This window comes from Mesoplodon mirus (assembly GCF_964341445.2).
Source record: "Mesoplodon mirus genome assembly, chromosome: 15".
NCBI classification, from domain to species: Eukaryota; Metazoa; Chordata; class Mammalia; order Artiodactyla; family Ziphiidae; genus Mesoplodon; species Mesoplodon mirus.
The window spans coordinates 39723183-39742044 of record NC_138991.1 but is presented as its reverse complement, the minus strand read 5'-3'; the positions used below and the strand labels follow the sequence as shown (position 1 = coordinate 39742044).

Sequence of the window (18862 nt, the reverse complement as noted above, 5' to 3'; positions counted from 1 at the left end):
AAGTTTAGATAGGCAGTGCAGTGATCTTAGAGAGACAGAAAGCAAATGAAATAATTTTTACAGTTGCCCCAGCTTACTGTGTGAAGAGAGTTTTCATGCCATAGTCGGGTGGTTGGGGGTAACCCAGGTGGATCCCAGAAGCATCCCTGAGTTGAGAAGACAGAGTTGATAGTAAGAGGAAGCCAAGTCAGCTGGAATTTGCAAAGCAGAGGATGGGAGAAAAGAGAGGCTCACAGTGAGAGAATCAGGAAACCTGCAGAAGGCTTCCCCCTTCTCTTCACCTGAGTCCATATCAGCACATCTGTGGGTGAAAAGTACCCAAGGCAAGGGAAATGACCACTGAAAAGGAGCAGGTAGAACGAATGCCAGAGTCACAGAGGGCAGGGAACAACTGGTATTCCCACCAGCCAGAGTGGAAAAACCTTGTAACACATCAGGAATTAGGCAGAGTATTCAGTACTGGGGAAAAATGAGCTTTAGGCTAAAGGATATTCTGAATGTTCCACCCAGAAAAGCATAAAAATAAACCTCAGAAAAAATCAAAATATTATTCCAAGTGGCATAATAGTAGCCCAGAATAAAGCTTAAGAATATTTATGGAAACCAAAAATACCCAGCACTCAACAATAAAACTTCACAGTATTTGGCACCCCCCCCCAAAAAGTGTCAGGCATGCAAAAAAGCCAGAAAAATACAATCCATAAGGAGGAGAAAAACCAATCAATAGAAACAGACTCAGAAATGACACAGATGACACAATTAGTAGATTAAGGGCATTAAAATGGTTAATAATAACTATTTTCCATATGTTCAAGAAAGTAATGAAAGCACAAGCATGGTGATGAGAGACATGGAGATATTTTAACAAACTCCACCTCCTCATTTTCTGATAGTCATTAAAGTAATTAATTACTAATTCTCTTTTAAGAAAAAATGGAAGCATCTTTATTCTTTAAAATATTGTGTGGGTAGATGTTGCCCTGATATCCAACAGAGTTGTTTTGTGGCTTGACTTGTCAAAGGCTTTCATCTCAGAAGATTTTAGATTGCAATGGCCCTGAGGTAAGACTCTGCAACCTCACAACTGCTCACGTGAAGGAAACAGTGACTGGAGGTTTTGAAACAACTCACTAAAAGCCAACTACTTCTTTTTCTCCCTTTCCTTTTTTTTTTTTTTTGCAGTACATGGGCCTCTCACTGTTGTGGCCTCTCCCGCTGTGGAGCACAGGCTCCGGACACACAGGTTCAGCGGCCATGGTTCACGGGCCCAGCCGCTCTGCGGCATGTGGGATCTTCCCGGACCGGGGCATGAACCCGCGTCCCCTGCATCAGCAGGCGGACTCTCAACCACTGCACCACCAGGGAAGCCCTCCCTTTTTTTATGTGTGTCATTTCTCCTTCTTTAATCTTTTAATAGTGTTGCAAGAAATATGATTTTTTTTTCTTTTTTTTTTTGCGGTATGCGGGCCTCTCACTGCTGTGGCCTCCCCCGCCGCGGAGCACAGGCTCCGGACGCGCAGGCCCAGCGGCCGTGGCCCACGGGCCCAGCCGCTCCGCTGGCATGCGGGATCCTCCCAGACCGGGGCACGAACCCCCATCCCCTGCATTGGCAGGCGGACTCTCAACCACTGCGCCACCAGGGAGGCCCAGAAATATGAATTTTAATGATAAGCAATATAAACTCAAAGTATATTATAGATTGGCTTGACACGAGATTGGCAGGATTGTTACAGCCCTAATATTTTTCAACTTTTTTATTATGGTAAAATAAATATATATATACAACAAAGTTAACACTTTAACCATTTTTAAGTATACAATTCAGTGGCATTAATTACATTCACAATGCTATGCAATCATCAAAACTATTTCCAAGACTATTTCATCATCACAAACAGAAATTTTGTTACAATTAAACAATAACTCCCATCTCTCACAGTCCCCCACCCCTACCACTAGTCCCTGGTAACTCCCTTTCTACTTTCTGTCTCTAGGAATTTGCATATTCTCGATATATTCTCGATACCTCATGTAAGTGGAATCAGACAATATTTATCCTTTAATGTCTAGATTATTTCACTTAGCATAATGTTTTCAAGGTTTGAACTTAATTCCTTTTTAGGGCTAATATTCTAGTGTCCATATATGCCACTTTTTATTCATCCATTCACCTGCTGATGGACACTTGGGACGTTTCTATTTTTTGGTTATTATAAATGATGCTACAATGAAAACTGGCATATAAGTATCTCTTTAAGTACCTGATGTTTGGGTATATACCTAAAATTGGAATTGGTGAGGTGTATGGTAATTCTCTGTTTAGCTTTCTGAGGAACTGCCAAGCTGTTTTCCACAGTGGCTGCAACATTTTACATTCCCACCAGCATGTACAAGGGTTTCAATTTCTCTATATTCATGCCAACACTTGTTATTTTCCATTCTTTAAAATTATAACTATCCTAGTAGCTGTAAAGTGATATCTCATTATGGTTTTGGTTTGCATTTCCCTAAGGACTATAATGATGAGCATATTTCATGTGCTTACTGGTCATTTGTATATCTTCTTTGCATAAATGTCAATTCAAGTCCTTTGCCCGTTTTTGAATTCTGTTGTTTATCTTTTTGTTGTTGAGTTTAGGAGCTTTTTACATATTCTGGATATTAAACACTTATCAGTTATATGATTTTCAAATATTTTTCTCCCATTCTGTATCTTTTCTTTTCACTTTCTTGATAATGCCCATTGATGCACAAAAGTATTTAATTTTGATGAAATCCAACATATGTATTTTCTCTTTTGTTGCTTGTGCTTTTGATGTCACATCTAAAAATCCACTGCCAAATTCAGGTCATGAAGATTTGCCCACATGTTTTCTTCTAAGAATTCTATGGCTTTAGCTCTTATACTTAGGTCATTTATTCATTTTGAGTTAATTTTTGTACATGGTGTGATGCAGGGGTCCAACTTCATTCTTTTGCATGGGAAAAACCAGTTGTCCCAGCACCACCTGTTGAAGAGAAAATTCTTTCCCAATTGAATGGATGTAAACTTGTGTCAAAAATTACTTGGCCACAGATATATGGGTTTATTTATGAACTCTCAATTCTATTCTATTGGTCTATATGCCTATACTGAGAAAGAAGAACAAAGCTGAAGGTATCATGCCCCCCAGACTTGAAAGTATACTACCGAGCTACAGTAATCAACACAGTATGGTACCGGCACATAAACAGACACATGGGTCAATGGAACAGAAATTCCAGAAATAAACCCACACTCATATGGTCAATTAATCTATGACAAAGGAGACAAGAATATATGATAGGGAAAAGACAGTTTCTTTAATAGTGTTAGGAAAATGGGACAGCAACATGCAAAAGAATGAACCTGCACCACTTTCTCACACTGTACAGAAAAATAAACTCAGAATGGATTAAAAACTTAAATATAACACCTGAAACCATAACATTCCTAGAAGAAAACACAGGTGGTAATCTCTTTGATATTAGTCTTAGCATTTTTTTTTTTGGACATACCTCCTCAGGCAAGGGCAACAAAAAAAGCAAAAACAAACAAATGGGACTACATCAAACTAAAAAGCTTTCTGCACAGTGAAGGAAACTATCAACAAAACAAAAAGGTAACCTACTGAATGGGAGAAGATATTTGCAAATGATGTATCTGATAAGGGATTGGTATCCCAAATGTATAAAGAACTCATATGACTCAATATCAAAATAATTACCAACCTGATTAAAAATAGGCAGAGGACCTAAATAGACATTTTCCAAAGAAGACATACAGATGGCCAACAGGCACATGAAAGATGCTTAACATCACTAATCATCAGGGACATGCAAATCAAAACCACAATGAGATACCACCTCATACTTGTCAGAATGGATATTCTCAAAAAGACAAGAAACAAGTGTTGGTGAGAATGTGGAGAAAAGGGAAGCACTATGCACTACTGGTGGGAATGTAAATTTGTGCAGCTGCTATGGAAAACAGTATGGAGATCCCTCAAAAAACTAAAAATAGAACTACCATATGATCCACCAACTCTATTTCTGGGTATTTACCCAAAGAAAACAAAAACATCTATGTACCTCTAACATTCATTGCAGCACTATATACAACAGCTAAGATATGGAAGCAACCTAAATGTTCATCAACAGATAAATGAATAAATAAGATGTGATACACAGACACACACACAATGGAAGATTACTCAGTTATAAAAAAGAATGAATTCTTGTCATTGGCAGCAACATGAACGGACGGGAGGGTGTCATACTAAATGAAATAAGTCAGACAAAGAAAAATGAGTACCATATGATTTCACTTATATGTGAAATCTACAAAACAAAACAAATGAACAAACAAAACAGAACAGAAACAGACTCACAGATATGGAGAACAAACCAGTGGTTGCCAAAGAGGAGGGAGGTGGCTGTTGGGGGTGCTGGGCGGACAAGATCAGTGAAGGGAATTAAGAGGAACAGACTTCCAGTTGTAAGACAAATACATCACAGGGGTGTAATGTGCAGATAGGGAATATAGTCAGTGACACCATAACAAATTCGTATGGCGATGGATGAAAACTAGATTATTGTGGTCATCATTTCATAATGTATAAAAATACTGAATCACTATGTTGTACACCTGAAACGAATGTAATACTGTATATTAATTATAACTCAATTTAAAAAGAAAAGAGAAAGATGCTTAGAATCCTGATGTCACCACCTGTGGTGACTGAAGGGTAATCTATAGCTGGGAAGAAGGAAGGGAGGGAGGGAGGAAGGATGGCAGGGAGGAGAGAGGGAGAGGGGAAAAGAAGAGAAGAGAAGAGAATGGAAGGGAAGAGGAAAACAAAATTTCCCAAATTGAGTATGCTAACCACAAAAGGGAAAATGGTGTTATTTCTGAGAATGTTCTTCAATGGCTATCCAAATTATTTTTTTATCAACAGTGGAATTATTTTCTTCAGCTAATAATAAATTCTTTTGCAAATAAACCCAAAAAATTGGGGAATAAAAGAGTACTGTCTCAATATGTTAATGTTCCTTTCTCTGTTAACACTAATAAGAATTGCTCCCTACTTGTTCTATTTTATTTATTTATTTATTTATTTATTTATTTATTTAATTTATTTTTTTGCGGTACACGGGCCTCTCACTGTTGTGGCCTTTCCTGTTGTGGAGCACAGGCTCTGGATGCGCAGGCTCAGCGGCCGTGGCTCACGGGCCCAGCCGCTCCGCGACATGTGGGATCTTCCCAGACCGGGGCACGAAACCGTGTCCCCTGCATCGGCAGGCGGACTCTCAACCACTGCGCCACCAGGGAAGCCCTTGTTCTATTTTAAAAGAAAGTTTTAAAATGTTGCCCTCAGATGCAAAGATGGGTCAAGAATCCTGTTATATGACACATTAGGGAAGAATGCAAGAAGGCCCAAAGAGGGCCAGATGGTTCTCAGCCTGGTGCACAGGAGGCTAGAGAGTGGTTAGAGCCAGGTCTAGAAGGCTGACAGACCTCCTTAAGAGGTATGGTGTGTGCTCATGAGGGTTATTCCTCCAGACATCAGTCAGGAAATTTAATTCCTTCTCTTTAAGTGGATGGTTAGTCATCCCTTCCAGCAGGAATTAAATAAATAAATAAATAAATAAAAAGGTTGTTAACCAAGCTCATGCATGAAGAAATGACAGAAAGCCCATAGTTAAATATGTTATCTCCCAGTTGTAGCGCTGCCAGACTACTTCTTTCATTTGTGACACTGATATTAAAAGTATTATCACTTCCTTTTGTAATCTATTGTTTCTAAGCTGACAAATACTCCCATCAACCTTATAATTTGTTAAAACACATATTAGGTCAAACCAGAAAACAGAATGACACTACAAAGCAATGCTCAAATATTTATATGCCAAGAAAGGATGACGTGTAATAATGCTTGGATATTTACAAAGTGATGTGAAGGGATGAGAGTGTTGGAAAATTGAAATCGGACCCAAGGGATGTGTGACTTGGTGGTTTTGTTTAGTTTTTTTGTTTTGTTCTTTTTTTTAACTTACATCGCTGAGCCTTTCCCGAGAGCTGCTCCTGTGGAAGCCCTTGGATTCTCCACTGGCACTTTCACTGTCACTGTCCCTGCAGCTGTTCTGCCCTGGCTTGAGCTGAAGGCAGAAGAAAAGAGAAAAAAAGAAAAGTGTCAGTGATCTCACACAACTGCTCCTTCACCCCTATTCTTTAAGCCTTGTCAAAAGTGAACAATTTAAGGTCCTGATCTTTAGCATTTTTCTCAGCTTCTGAATAGTACCAGGTAAGCTGCCATAGAAAGAAACGTGGAGGGTAGGATAAGTACAACATTTACCATAAAGTGTCAATGTAGATAAAAGACCTCAGCAGCCCTTCAATAAACACTTGCAAAGTTTAACATAAATCTTGAAGGGCAATCTTTCCTGAGATTTTTCCAATTTAGGTTATACCAAATATGACTTCCCATCTTATTTCCTCTGTCCTCTTCTGGGGAAAAAAAAAAAAAGAAAGAAACAACAGGGACTTCCTTGACGGCACAGTGGTTAAGATTCCCCCTGCCAACGCAGGGGACACAGGTTCCATCCCTGGTCCAGGAAGATCTCACATGCTGCGAAGCAACTAAGCCCGTGCACCACAACTACTGAGCCTGCACTCTAGAGCCCACGAGCCACAACTACTGAGCCCGTGGGCCTAGAGCCCATGCTCTGCAACAAGAGGAGTCACTGCAATGAGAAGCCCGCGCAACACAACAAAGAGTAGCCCCCGCTCGCTGCAACTAGAGATATCCCGCACGCAGCAATGAAGACCCAACGCAGCCAAAAAAAAAAAAAAAAAAAAAGGAATGACAAAACAAGGTTTTCTTCTCCTCAGAGAAAATGATGACATTCTGTATATTATCCTTTATGCACTAGGGAGACAATGATCCTGTTTTTTGAGACAATATTCTAAAGATATTTTAAAATACCAAATTAAGACCTACAGCTTAAGTAAATTAAACCAGCATCCATTCAACAAATATGTATTAAGTACCACATTTGAGCCTGATAGTAAGAGCTAGAGATATGGTGCTTAACCAAATTAAAAAGTCTCTGCTCTTACACAAAGCTTACATTTTGGCAGTTTCTACACATTTACTTGGCTCTGATTTTCACGTCCAGGATGTTGTACACATTTAGCCAGATCTGATTTTCCATTCAAAATGAATAAACACACAAAACACAACAGCAAACCATTAGTCTAAACAAGACTGAGTCAAATTCATATGGACCATTAGTCTATAATGTCATCAACAACCACATCTGCAGAGAACCCAAGCAATGTGATGCAAGTTACAACACATAGCACCTTTACAATGTTCTCAATCTAGCAAGAGAAAGACAGTGCAAGACAAACAAATATAGCAACACAAGGAAATACATACATCCTAAATGATAACCAAAAAATGAGTCAGTGATGTTAGGAGGAAAGGTGATGTCTGAAGTCTTGGATTTTAAAAGCAGATTGAGCTCATATGGCTGAAAGGGGAGGAAAAGATACTCTTGATGGGAGAAAGTTAGAAAGAAAAGACAGGGAAAGCAACATGCTAGGAAATGATCAGGAGTCTTATCTGAAATAGAGAGCTCCTTTTGGGAGGAAATAGGAAGAAACAAGAGAGAGACGGGCATGGATCAGAGCATGGAAAGTCTCAAGCAAAACACAAGCCCCATGTTTCTGGGTAGCAGGGAACTTCAGAGAGCAGAACAGGTAACAGGTAGCAAACCTTTTGCCTGCAGGTTTTCATGTGACTCTGGGACCATCGGGGAAGATGAACCAAGATGAATGGAGAATGAATCCAAATCAGCATTCCTTGTACCTTTAATGTGCCTCTTAAAAGACTGCCGTTCAGGGCCTCCCTGGTGGCGCAGTGGTTGAGAGTCCGCCTGCCGATGCAGGGGATGCGGGTTCGTGCCCCGGTCTGGGAGGATCCCATATGCCGCGGAGCGGCTGGGCCCGTGAGCCATGGCTGCTGGGCCTGCGCGTCCGGAGCCTGTGCTCCGCAACGGGAGAGGCCACAACAGTGAGAGGCCCGCACACCGCAAAAAGAAAAAGAAAAAAAAAAAAAAAGACTGCCGTTCAGACCTGACTTTTGGTCATACCATCTAATCAGCTATTGGCCAAATCCCCCCTATATAGAGGGCATTGTTTTTTGATTTCAACCTTTCTACAAATCCACTTTTACCACTCTCTTCTAAAATCCCTTTCTCCAGGAAGTCTTCTCTAATGGAACCAAGAAAAATGATGCTAATTTTACTTTGTATCCTTCTGAGCCCTTAAGTACTTAGTTTCCTCCTAAATTACTGCTAAACCTGCTAATTCTAAATTAATTCAGATGCAAGCTATATGAGCCTTTTCTTATTACTATGGAATAAAAGTTCAGAATATTGTCATTCTCTTCAAGTTTTCATCTTTACACTTGTAATAAAGGGGAATTTAATCTAAAATGAACATCACTTCCTCTCAATTTCCTGAACATGTCATGCCCATTCCTGCCCTACACTTCTTCACACTAGATTTTCTTAATCTGGAATGCTCACTCTCACTTTCTCTGTACTTTTCAGGTCAAGACTTAAAGCTCAGATATTGTCTCTTCCACTATGGTCTTTGAAGAGCTCTTTCTCTGTATATTTGTTTTTTGACATATGCCTTCAAATTCTAGCAAGCATCTCATTCTTCATTGATAATTATAATACATTTTCAAGTTTTAAAAGGTCTACGTTAAATATATTTATACTGATGATAAAATCTGTATGTGGAGTTGGCCCTGTAATTCATAAGCAATGTCAGAACTCTTATCTCACTGGATCTCTGAGGTAAGTAGAGGCAGGTAAAGCTAACTCCAATATATGGATGAAAAAATGTGTAGAGGAAATGTGCTCAGAATTAGGCAAGAGATCTAGGGCTAACCCCATGTCTCCACTGCCTACTGCTCTCTTCATTTTAATTCTTAGTGCTTGTTTAAATGTTTACATTTAACCTGGAAATAATGATTCAGTGGTAGACTAGTATTCTCCACAGAATATATTTTCAATACATCTGTGGTAACCAACCTCATTCACAAAGAAGGAAATCTTATTAGGTAATATTTGATCAAGAGATGTTTGTAGGGACTTCCCTGGTGGCGCAGTGGTTAAGAATCCACCTGCCGATGCAGGGGACACGGGTTCGATCCCTGGTCCGGGAAGATCCCACATGCCGCAGTAAACTAAGCCCGTGCACCACAACTACTGAGCCTGCGCTCTAGAGCCTGCAAGCCACAACTACTGAAGCCCGTGTGCCCTAGAGCCCATGTTCCGCAACAAGAGAAGCCGCTATAATAAGCCCCGTGCACTGCAACGAAGAGTAGCCCCTGCTTGCCGCAACTAGAGAAGGCCCACACGCAGCAACAAAGACCCAACGCAGCCAAAAAATTAAAAAAAATTTTTTAATTAAAAAAAAGAAAAATCATTAAAAAAAGAGATATTTCTAAAAACTAAGTCCTCCAACTTCGAAGAGAAATAAACATCTAGGTGGGAATTAAGGGTATAAGAGCATCAAGACTTTTCCTAATGTTCAAGAGGCTTGACAAAATCTGGACTTTGCATTTGGGTCTTATCCATGTTTCTTCATGGAAGGAAAATGATGACTTCAACAAGGCCCAGTAAGAGACCCCTATGGCCCTGATGTAAGTTATCTGACTAAATGTTGTTCTAGGCTAAGGGCAAAACCCCAAGAAAAACTGAGAGGAAGCAGCTTACTAGCCTTCCCTGTGTCCTGCCAGCAAAAGCACTTCAGCGAATTCTCTTTGGAGAGCCTTACATAAAATCCACCCCCACATCACCCCTTTTCTCCTCCAAAGCCAGGCTCAAGTTTAAAGGAAGCTTAGGATTTTAAGCTGTCAGACAGCTCAATATTTCAAAGAAATAGACTGACTACAGTAAGTACTAAAGCTAAACCACAAGGTATCAGGCAAAGAAGTATTCCTTCCGAATCCCATGAATACATTTAAGACTGGCATTTTCAAGCATATCCAATGGATCATTGGGGTAGCATAACTAACTCAGAAGGTGTTATCCTTCACCTGAAATTCCCAGCTATTACCTACAACCAGAGACATTACAAAGGCCAGGTGCTGGCTTAAACATTTAAAGACCTAAGAAAAATCAATCTGCTTGCATTGATTTATCCCAGCATCCATGGCATCTGTTATAAGAAAGTTTTTGCTATAAATGATGCAATGAAATTTCTTCCTATCCACCTTTAGATATTTCAGGACCTCGCTTATTTAAAAATTACTATAGGGCTTCCCTGGTGGCACAGTGGTTGAGAGTCCGCCTGCTGACGCAGGGGACACAGGTTTGTGCCCTGGTCTGGGAAGATCCCACATGCTGTGGAGCGGCTGGGCCCATGAGCCATGGCCGCTGAGCCTGCGCATCCAGAGCCTGTGCTCCGCAACAGGAGAGGCAACAATGAGAGGCCTGCGTACCAAAAAAATAATAATAATAAAAATAAATAAATAAAAATAAAAATTACTATAATTCACTCTCTAGTTCCAGACGTTTCTACCCATTAGGATATTATATAGTTTAGGAATCAGAACTAGAACAAAACAAAGTTAAAGGAAGCTAGCATCTGGCATGAGTGGCAGTAATTCTATCAGTAAGATTATCACCTTTTATAAAATATAAGAAGCCATCTTGTTTTCATTAGATTTCATTGTCAACAATATATTTTCCAAACTCTGAGACTGCATTGTCATTAGAGTTAACTGTTATTAGTGGCTAATTAGGAAAATAACAATCCATGGTTTTATCATGGCTGATGAACATGTAACAAAGTCCCATCATCCTGGACTGAGGGAAGTAAGGTGGAGCAATTCTGTGCGCATCTGCTAAGATTCGTTAGCCAGGCTATGCCACTCTTTTCAGCTTGAGTCTGGAGAGTCCCAACAAGATGCTAGATGTTCAGAAAGTGTCATTAACCCTTCAAACAAAACTCACAAAAGGATGAAGTATGTGGAAGAGATACCTATGCCTAGAACTCTAGAGGAATGACGTGAATTATGAACTGCAGTGCAGAAGAGCATCCGGAAGTAATCTCTCACCACAGTTTTGGTTCCTCAAAGCAGCATAAATCTTATCTCGGACTGCTGAGTTTTCCTGTAGGGATCTAAATGAACTCTATATGATGTTTCTTAAAGGTGCCAATAAGCACTGAATCTTCTTTTAGTCAACGAAATTTTACAATATACCTTCACTAACATCAAAGCAGTAAGTATTTAATCTCATAAAAGTGTTGTTTTATTGTTTCCATATAAAACTGTTCCCAAGTGGAGAAAGTTTCATAGATTGAGTGGCATTTGTAGTGTTTTATTTCTTAGGCTTTAAAAGGTATTTCAGAGGAGAGGTGCAGAACCAAAGTAAGTAACTTAATGAAAAGGCTGGACACATCAAAACAAGCTAGTGGGAAATAACTACTATAAGCAAAATTACAAAGTTGAACACAAAAAACGTTTTCTTAAGAAATAAACACTGTACTTTAAAATGTATAATAATAAGTTGTGACAAAGATAAAAATTAAATTCTGGAAACGGGTAGTGCAAGGAATTTCTGCGCAATTTCTCTGGGATCATAGAATCAGAACTTATATTGTTATTGTTTTAATAGTTAGAAAAAGAATTTTAAGGATTTGGTAATCTTAAAGTTAATCACTAAATTTAGATACTAAAAAATCTGTTTTCTAAGTTACTATTGAATGTAAAAGAATTAAAACATAATCAATAGAGAAATGGAGAAAAAATAAGGGAACTAGCAAGAGAGCAAGCATATGGCTAAGTATATTGGCTATAATAATAATAATATACATGGATTAAGCTCCAATTTTTTTAAAAAAAGGCAAGGGTATCAGTTTGTATTGGGTAAAACAAACAAAAATGTATTTGTTAGTTATAAAGCACTCCTAAATTTTAAAAGAGAAAAAAGACAAAATATTATAAATAAATGGCTAAAGTCATATGTCAAAGGTAATCATTTTATAGTGATAAAAGGTATAATCTTTACCTTTTACACTTCTGTTCTTTATACTAAAGTATTAAGATATAAACCTTGATATCCCAATATAGTAACTAAAAAATATCTTAAGTAATAAAGGAAATCAACAGGAGTTGGGAAACTTTAGCATGCCACCTAACAGACAGTAAGAAAACAAAACAATAGAAAGGGACCTGCGGTTAAAGAACTCAGTTTGACTCAGCCAATACATAGTAAATTTGGTAACTTATATAGACCACATCTTCTAGAGCATCCATGGGACATTACAGACTGAAGGTGTAGTAGGCTACAAAAATATCAGACATTCAAAATTTAGAAACTACATGAACAGCCTTCTTGATGGTAAAAATTAATGACATTTTAAACTGAATATCCATATCACCTAGAGACTTTAAAAAAAAACTTTCAAGATATTTTTAAAAATTCTCTGCACAATTAGAATTGAGTCAGAGAGAAAATGACAAACATACCATCTAAAAATTAAGAAAATTAAAATTATAAAAATGTTAGTAAAACATTTTACAAGATCTCTAAATTCTGCGCTAGAGATTAACTCATGTATTTTCTATTAAGTTGGAAGTAACAGAAATAAATAGTCTAATTATAGAGAACAAAAAGTAGTACAACAAAAAAAAAAGCAACTATGGGGAAGATTAGAGGGAGGAGATGCTAAAAATGAAAACTACATAATGAATTGGAAATTAAAATATTGTACAATTAACAAATTAGAGTAAAATTGGGAGCAAACCCCACAAATATAAAAGAGACATACTTCTTATATATCTAGAATAAAAAGAGATAAAAAACAAAACCAAAAAATAAATATAATGTGATATAATTACATAATAATAATGTGATAATACAACATATAATGTGAAAATAATATAATAATATGATTATCATTACAAAATGTGATAATGAACACATTCTAAATTATAATAATAAACATTAGTCTATGGTGGTACTGATGAAAATTATACTAAACTAACTTTAATTTTTTAAAAATTTTAACAAAATTTGATCTAGAGTATGAAAAAAAAATACGTAAAGCTAATCTGTGCCCACATCTGATAATAACAAAACAAAAAGAGAATTATAGGATGATCTTCTTAATTTAAAAAGCTGCAAAATTCTGATGAAATGCAACCAATTCAACTTAACAATAAATTTAAAAATAGCCCACCAGGGACTTCCCTGGTGGCTCAGTGGTCAAGAATCCGCCTGCCAATGTGGGGGGACACAGGTTCGAGCCCTGGTCCAGGAAGATCCCACATGCCGTGTAGCAACTAAGCCTGTGCGCCAGAACTACTGAGGCTGCGCTCTAGAGCCCGCAAGCCACAACTACTGAGCCCATGTGCCACAACTACTGAAGCCCGCGCGCCTAGAGCCCATGCTCCACAACAAGACAAGCCACTGCAATGAGAAGCCTGCACACCACAACGAAGAGTAGCCCCCACTCATCGCAACTAGAGAAAGCCGGTGCAGCAATGAAGACCCAACGCAGCCAAACATAAATTAATTAATTATTTTTTTTAAAAAAGCATCTAATTGATGTATACAAAACACTGCACCCAACAATGGCAGGAGACACATTGAAAAAAAAATAATCCACCAAATTCTAACAGAATTTTGCACAAGAATGTAAGAATCCGCCAATTTGCAAGTAGGCACAAGGGAAATTTTTGAGGTGATGGCAAAGTTATAAAATTGGAGTATAGTGATGGTTGTACAACTCTATAAATATATTAAAAAACAAACTGTAGACTGATAATGAATAAATTTTATTATATATAACAAATATTTTAATAAAGCAGTTTATTTTAAAAAGTAAGAGGTCCCATCAGTTTAATCTTTTACTCCAGAAAGAGGCCCCTAGTTGAACACTTACCTGATTAAATCAGGCTAATGAAGCAACAGAACACAACTCCCTGTCTTAAAGTCAACTGTCCATATAAAAATTTAATCATGGGAGTAAACAGGGGGCAAGTATCTTGAGTGCCATCTTGGAATCCTGCCTGCACAATAGGTTTACAAAGACAAGAAAAGGAGAAATTGCTTCTTAATCCATGTATCATAAAATCACTCCCATGGGCTTCCCTGGTGGCTCAGTGGTTGAGAGTCCGCCTGCCGATGCAGGGGACACGGGTTCATGCCCCGGTCTGGGAGGATCCCACATGCCGCGGAGCGGCTGGGCCCATGAGCCATGGCCGCTGAGCCTGCGCATCCAGAGCCTGTGCTCCACAACGGGAGAGGCCACAGCAGTGAGAGGCCCGCGTACCACAAAAAAAAAAAAAAAAAAATCAAATCACTCCCATGAAATTAGGAAAGTTGTATTAATGCAAAATAAGATAGGGTTCTTGGATATGTCTGGATTTTGGAGTGTCATTTGTCTGTGTCACTGATGTTCCACTCAAAGTATTTAAGGTATTCCATGGATAATACCTTGAAGATTGTGTTATTAGCCTGAAAAAGAGAAACTATTGAAGCACTTGCACTTGCCAATCACATGTATTATTCAAAGTTAAAGGAGTTCAGTGGACTTCACAGCAATAGAAAACACTGAAAAGTTAATCAAATAAAAAGCAGAAAATAAGCTAAGATCAATCTAACTACATAGTCTCAAACACAAACAAAAAGCAATTAAGAGCAACCTGACCAACTTTGATATCCTTCCAATAGACACACTCAACCCAGACAGTAAAACTTAATAATGTTCTACAGCTTATCCAGAGAATCATAGCTCTACTCTATGATTCGGCCAAGAGGCCATTATGATACTATCTCTTCATAACTGAATAACGTGAAGGGAAGGGAATCAAAGTGTAAAAGGCAGTGCTCATATGTAACTAAAATCTCCATCTACAACTTGGATACTATTTCCAGGTTGAATTATGTTGACAAAAGGCATGAAAACATACCTGACTTTTCATTTCCTACCAAAAAAGAAGTCTAAACTACAAGGGGGAAAAGAATGCACAAGAATGAGATAAAAGAGAAAAGCGTGTTTGTTTGCCATTCCTTGGGTATGACTGTGGACTGAAAGATAAATCTGTTTTCATATAGGTTCAGAAATCCACACATAATAAATGTATGCAATGCAAAAATAATTTGATGAAGGGATGTTTGACTGCTTTGGTATAGTTTCTAGCCTTCTGATAATGAGATTTTGATTATTAAAAAGAGATTCTGAGACAATATCATTTGGTTAGCAAGGATACACAAAGCTTACTTTTTATATTTTTCTATAACAAAAGATGTTTTTGAACAGTGTTTTAAACAGCCTTGCATTCTTTAAAATAACCATTACCCTCAAGCATAAAATGTTTTCTGACTTTTCTTTTTCCCATTATAATATGAAAATATCCAACTGAAGTCTGAGGAGGCAAATATGTAAGATGAGTCTGTCATATCTTGTCATCCTAGAAAGACATTGTCAAAGGGACTTGAGAGCCAAATTTAAGGGGCTCCCATTAACCAAAGATGGGACAATTTGAGTATTAACAGCATAATAAAACAATGAACTGAGACACATCAACATGTTTAAATACGGAAGCATACAATTATATTAAAAGAAAACCAACCAATAAATACCTTATTGATTACCTTTGGAGGACCTCCTGAGAAGGATAAAATTAAGCAAAGAACCAAGCATCAATGGCTACTATCATCATAAAAAGAGAGAAAACAAGATAATACATCCCTCCTAATGGAGAACACACCACCACCACCAACCCCCAAAATACAACCTGAATCTGGGTCACCACAGATTATACTACAAGCTTACAGGAAATATAAGGGATAAGAGCACACATGTTAAACCACACACCAGGGGATACAATCAGCAAAATCCAGAAATCACCTGATAACCTCAATGAATAAACTGCAAGGTAAATATAGAATAAGAGTAGGAATGAGATAACAAGACATATAAGACATCTCAACCAATTGCCATGTATAGATCTTATTTTAAACCTAATTTGACCAAAGTAATTTAAAAAGTGATTAGACGAACTCAGAAATATGTACATTGACTAGGTATTGGTGATATTAAGGAACTATTGTTTGTATATTTCTTTTAAAGTATATAGAACTTAAAAAAAATTTTTTTTCTGTGAATCCAAAACTTCTAATTTATCCCTCTCCCTGTCCCCTTCCCCTTTGGTAACCACAAGATTATTTTCTATGTCTGTGAGTCTATTTTTGTTTTGTAAATAAGTTCATTTATATCTTTTTTTTTAGATTCCACATATAAGTGATATCATATGATATTTGTCTTTGTCTGACTGACTTACTTCACTTAGTATGATAATCTCTAGGTCCATCCATGTTGCTGCAAATAGTATTATTTCATTCTTTTTTATGGCTGAGTAATATTCCATTGTGTATATATAACACGTCTTCTTTATCCATTCACCTGTCAACAGACACTAAGGTTGCTTCCATGTCTTGGCTGTTGTAAATAGTGCCGCTATGAACACTAGGGTGCATGTTACCTTTTCGAATTAGAGTTTTCATCTTTTCCAGATGTATGTCCAGGAGTGGGATTGCTGGATCATATAGTAGTTCTGTTTTTGGTTTTTAAGGAGCCTCCATACTGTTCTCCATAGTGGCTGTACCAATTTACATTCCCACCAACACTGTAGGAAGAGTTCCCTTTTCTCCACACCCTATCCGGCATTTACTATTTATAGACTTTTCTTTTTAATAAATTTATTTGTTTATTTATTTAATTTATTTTTGGCTGCATTGGGCCTTCATTGCTGTGTGCAGGCTTTCTCTAGTTGCAGCAAGCGGGGGCTACTCTTCATTGTGGTGCACAAGCTTCTCATTGTGGTGGCTTCTCCTGTTGCAGAGCATGGGCTCTAGGGTGCACAGGCTTCAGCAGTTGTGGCACACAGGCTTAGCTGCTCCACAGCATGTGGGATCTTCCCGGATCAGGGCTTAAACCTGTGTCTCCTGCATTGGCAGGAAGATTGTGACGAGGCCAGTAAAACTGTTGGAGAGTGAGCGAGGCAGAGAGTAGTAGAAAAAGAGGTCAAGAGAAATAGTGGGGGAACCAGACAGAGTGGGGGCTACTTTGTAGGCCATTATAATGACCTTTGTCATTACTCTTACTTTTTTTTTTTTTTTTCCGTACGCGGGCCTCTCACTGTTGTGGCCTCTCCCGTTGCGGAGCACAGGCTCCGGATGCGCAGGCTCAGCGGCCATGGCTCACGGGCCCAGCCGCTCCGCGGCATATGGGATCCTCCCAGACCGGGGCACGAACCCGTATCCCCTGCATCGGCAGGCGGACTCTCAACCACTGCGCCACCAGGGAGGCCCTACTCTTACTTTTTTATAGGAGCACTCTTGCTCCTGGGAGAGATACATGGAAATAGACAGCAAAGGCACAAGCAGGAGATCAGATAGGAAGGTATTGTTTTTTTTTTGTTTGTTTGTTTTTTTTTTTTTTTTTTTTTCGGTATGCGGGCCTCTCACTTTTGTGGCCTCCCCCGCTGCGGAGCACAGGCTCCGGATGCGCAGGCCCAGCGGCCATGGCTCACAGGCCCAGCCGCTCCGCGGCATATGGGATCCTCCCAGACCGGGGCACGAACCCGTATCCCCTGCATCGGCAGGCGGACTCTCAACCACTGCGCCACCAGGGAGGCCCAGGAAGGTATTGTTTTAATCCAGGTAAGTGAAGATGGTAGCTTTGAGCAATGTGGTAAACGTAGAGGGAAAGATTTTGGCCTAGGCAATTGGAAAGGTGAAGTTGCTGTCAACAACAGTCGGTAAACGTTGAGAAAATTACTTTAGTCATACGTTTGAGATGCCTGTTACACATCTGAGTGAAATTGGAAGATGCGGCTGGATTGAGGAGACTAGAATTTTGGGAAGACATTGAGGCAAATTAGGCATCATCAGCACATAGGTAGTATTTAAAAACATGACACTGGATGAGATCATCAAGGGTAGTGAGTATTGAGAGAAAAAAGAAGAGGTCCAAGGACTGAGCCCTGGGAAACTAATGTTAAAAGTGTTATGAGTGGCCAGAGAACTAGGAGGCAAAGCAGGAGTGAAGCAAAGTGCTTTGAGGATGATCAGTTTTGTCGGATGCAACTGTTAGATCAATAAGATGGGGACTGCCAATGACTGCTAGGTTTAGCATCAGTAGGTAATTGATGACTGGTACTGCCTTTAAATCCAGCCAGGACAGACTTTTGCCCTCTGCCCTGCTCTGGCCCTCCTTAAGCCCTGCCCCTTTCCAGAATAGAAGAGTTCAAAGGGCCACCACCCCACACTCCACTTGGAGCCCACCACTCCCCTTCTACACCATGCTTACTAGGTATCTAGGAACTCCTGAATTCATAGCCCAAATACCCTCAGTGTGGCTTTCACAGTTTATTTCCTAGGTCTGTCTGCCTGAGAGAGGACTGCACCAGAGCCATGCATATGCCCAGGCTTGAATTGGGGGCACTGCTAGTGGGAGTAAAGTGGGCAGTGTGGATGGAGCCTGGAGGTTGGGCTGGGATATTATCCCATGAGCAGGTGAGGCTTCTTAAGATGTGGGACAGAACTATAGACGGGAAAAGAAAGATACTAAGCCAAGGGCTGGTTCTTCTGCACTTGACATTCTGTCAAGAAACTTCAAGGAATACAGAATTCTAAAGTAAGACCTGACCTTCAGAGTCATTATGAACATTCATGTAAGCAAGGTCAGAGGATAAGACATATTTTATTTAACACTATATTAGCTCTATTTATGACTCCTAACTAC

General features: G+C 39.0%; 1 protein-coding gene across 4 annotated transcripts in view; it reads right to left on the bottom strand.

The window, feature by feature from the left end:
• AUTS2 (activator of transcription and developmental regulator AUTS2) overlaps window positions 1–18862 on the bottom strand; it is a 1145593-nt gene that overhangs the window by 628048 nt on the left and 498683 nt on the right. For 3 of the 4 annotated variants that reach the window (XM_082645103.1, XM_082645104.1, XM_082645106.1), the window contains exon 3: window positions 6076–6177. The exons of the other annotated variant lie outside the window; for it this stretch is intronic. In XM_082645103.1, the coding sequence (XP_082501229.1) occupies window positions 6076–6177 (102 nt within the window). The remainder of the gene's footprint in view (window positions 1–6075; window positions 6178–18862) is intronic. 4 annotated transcript variants of the gene reach the window in all.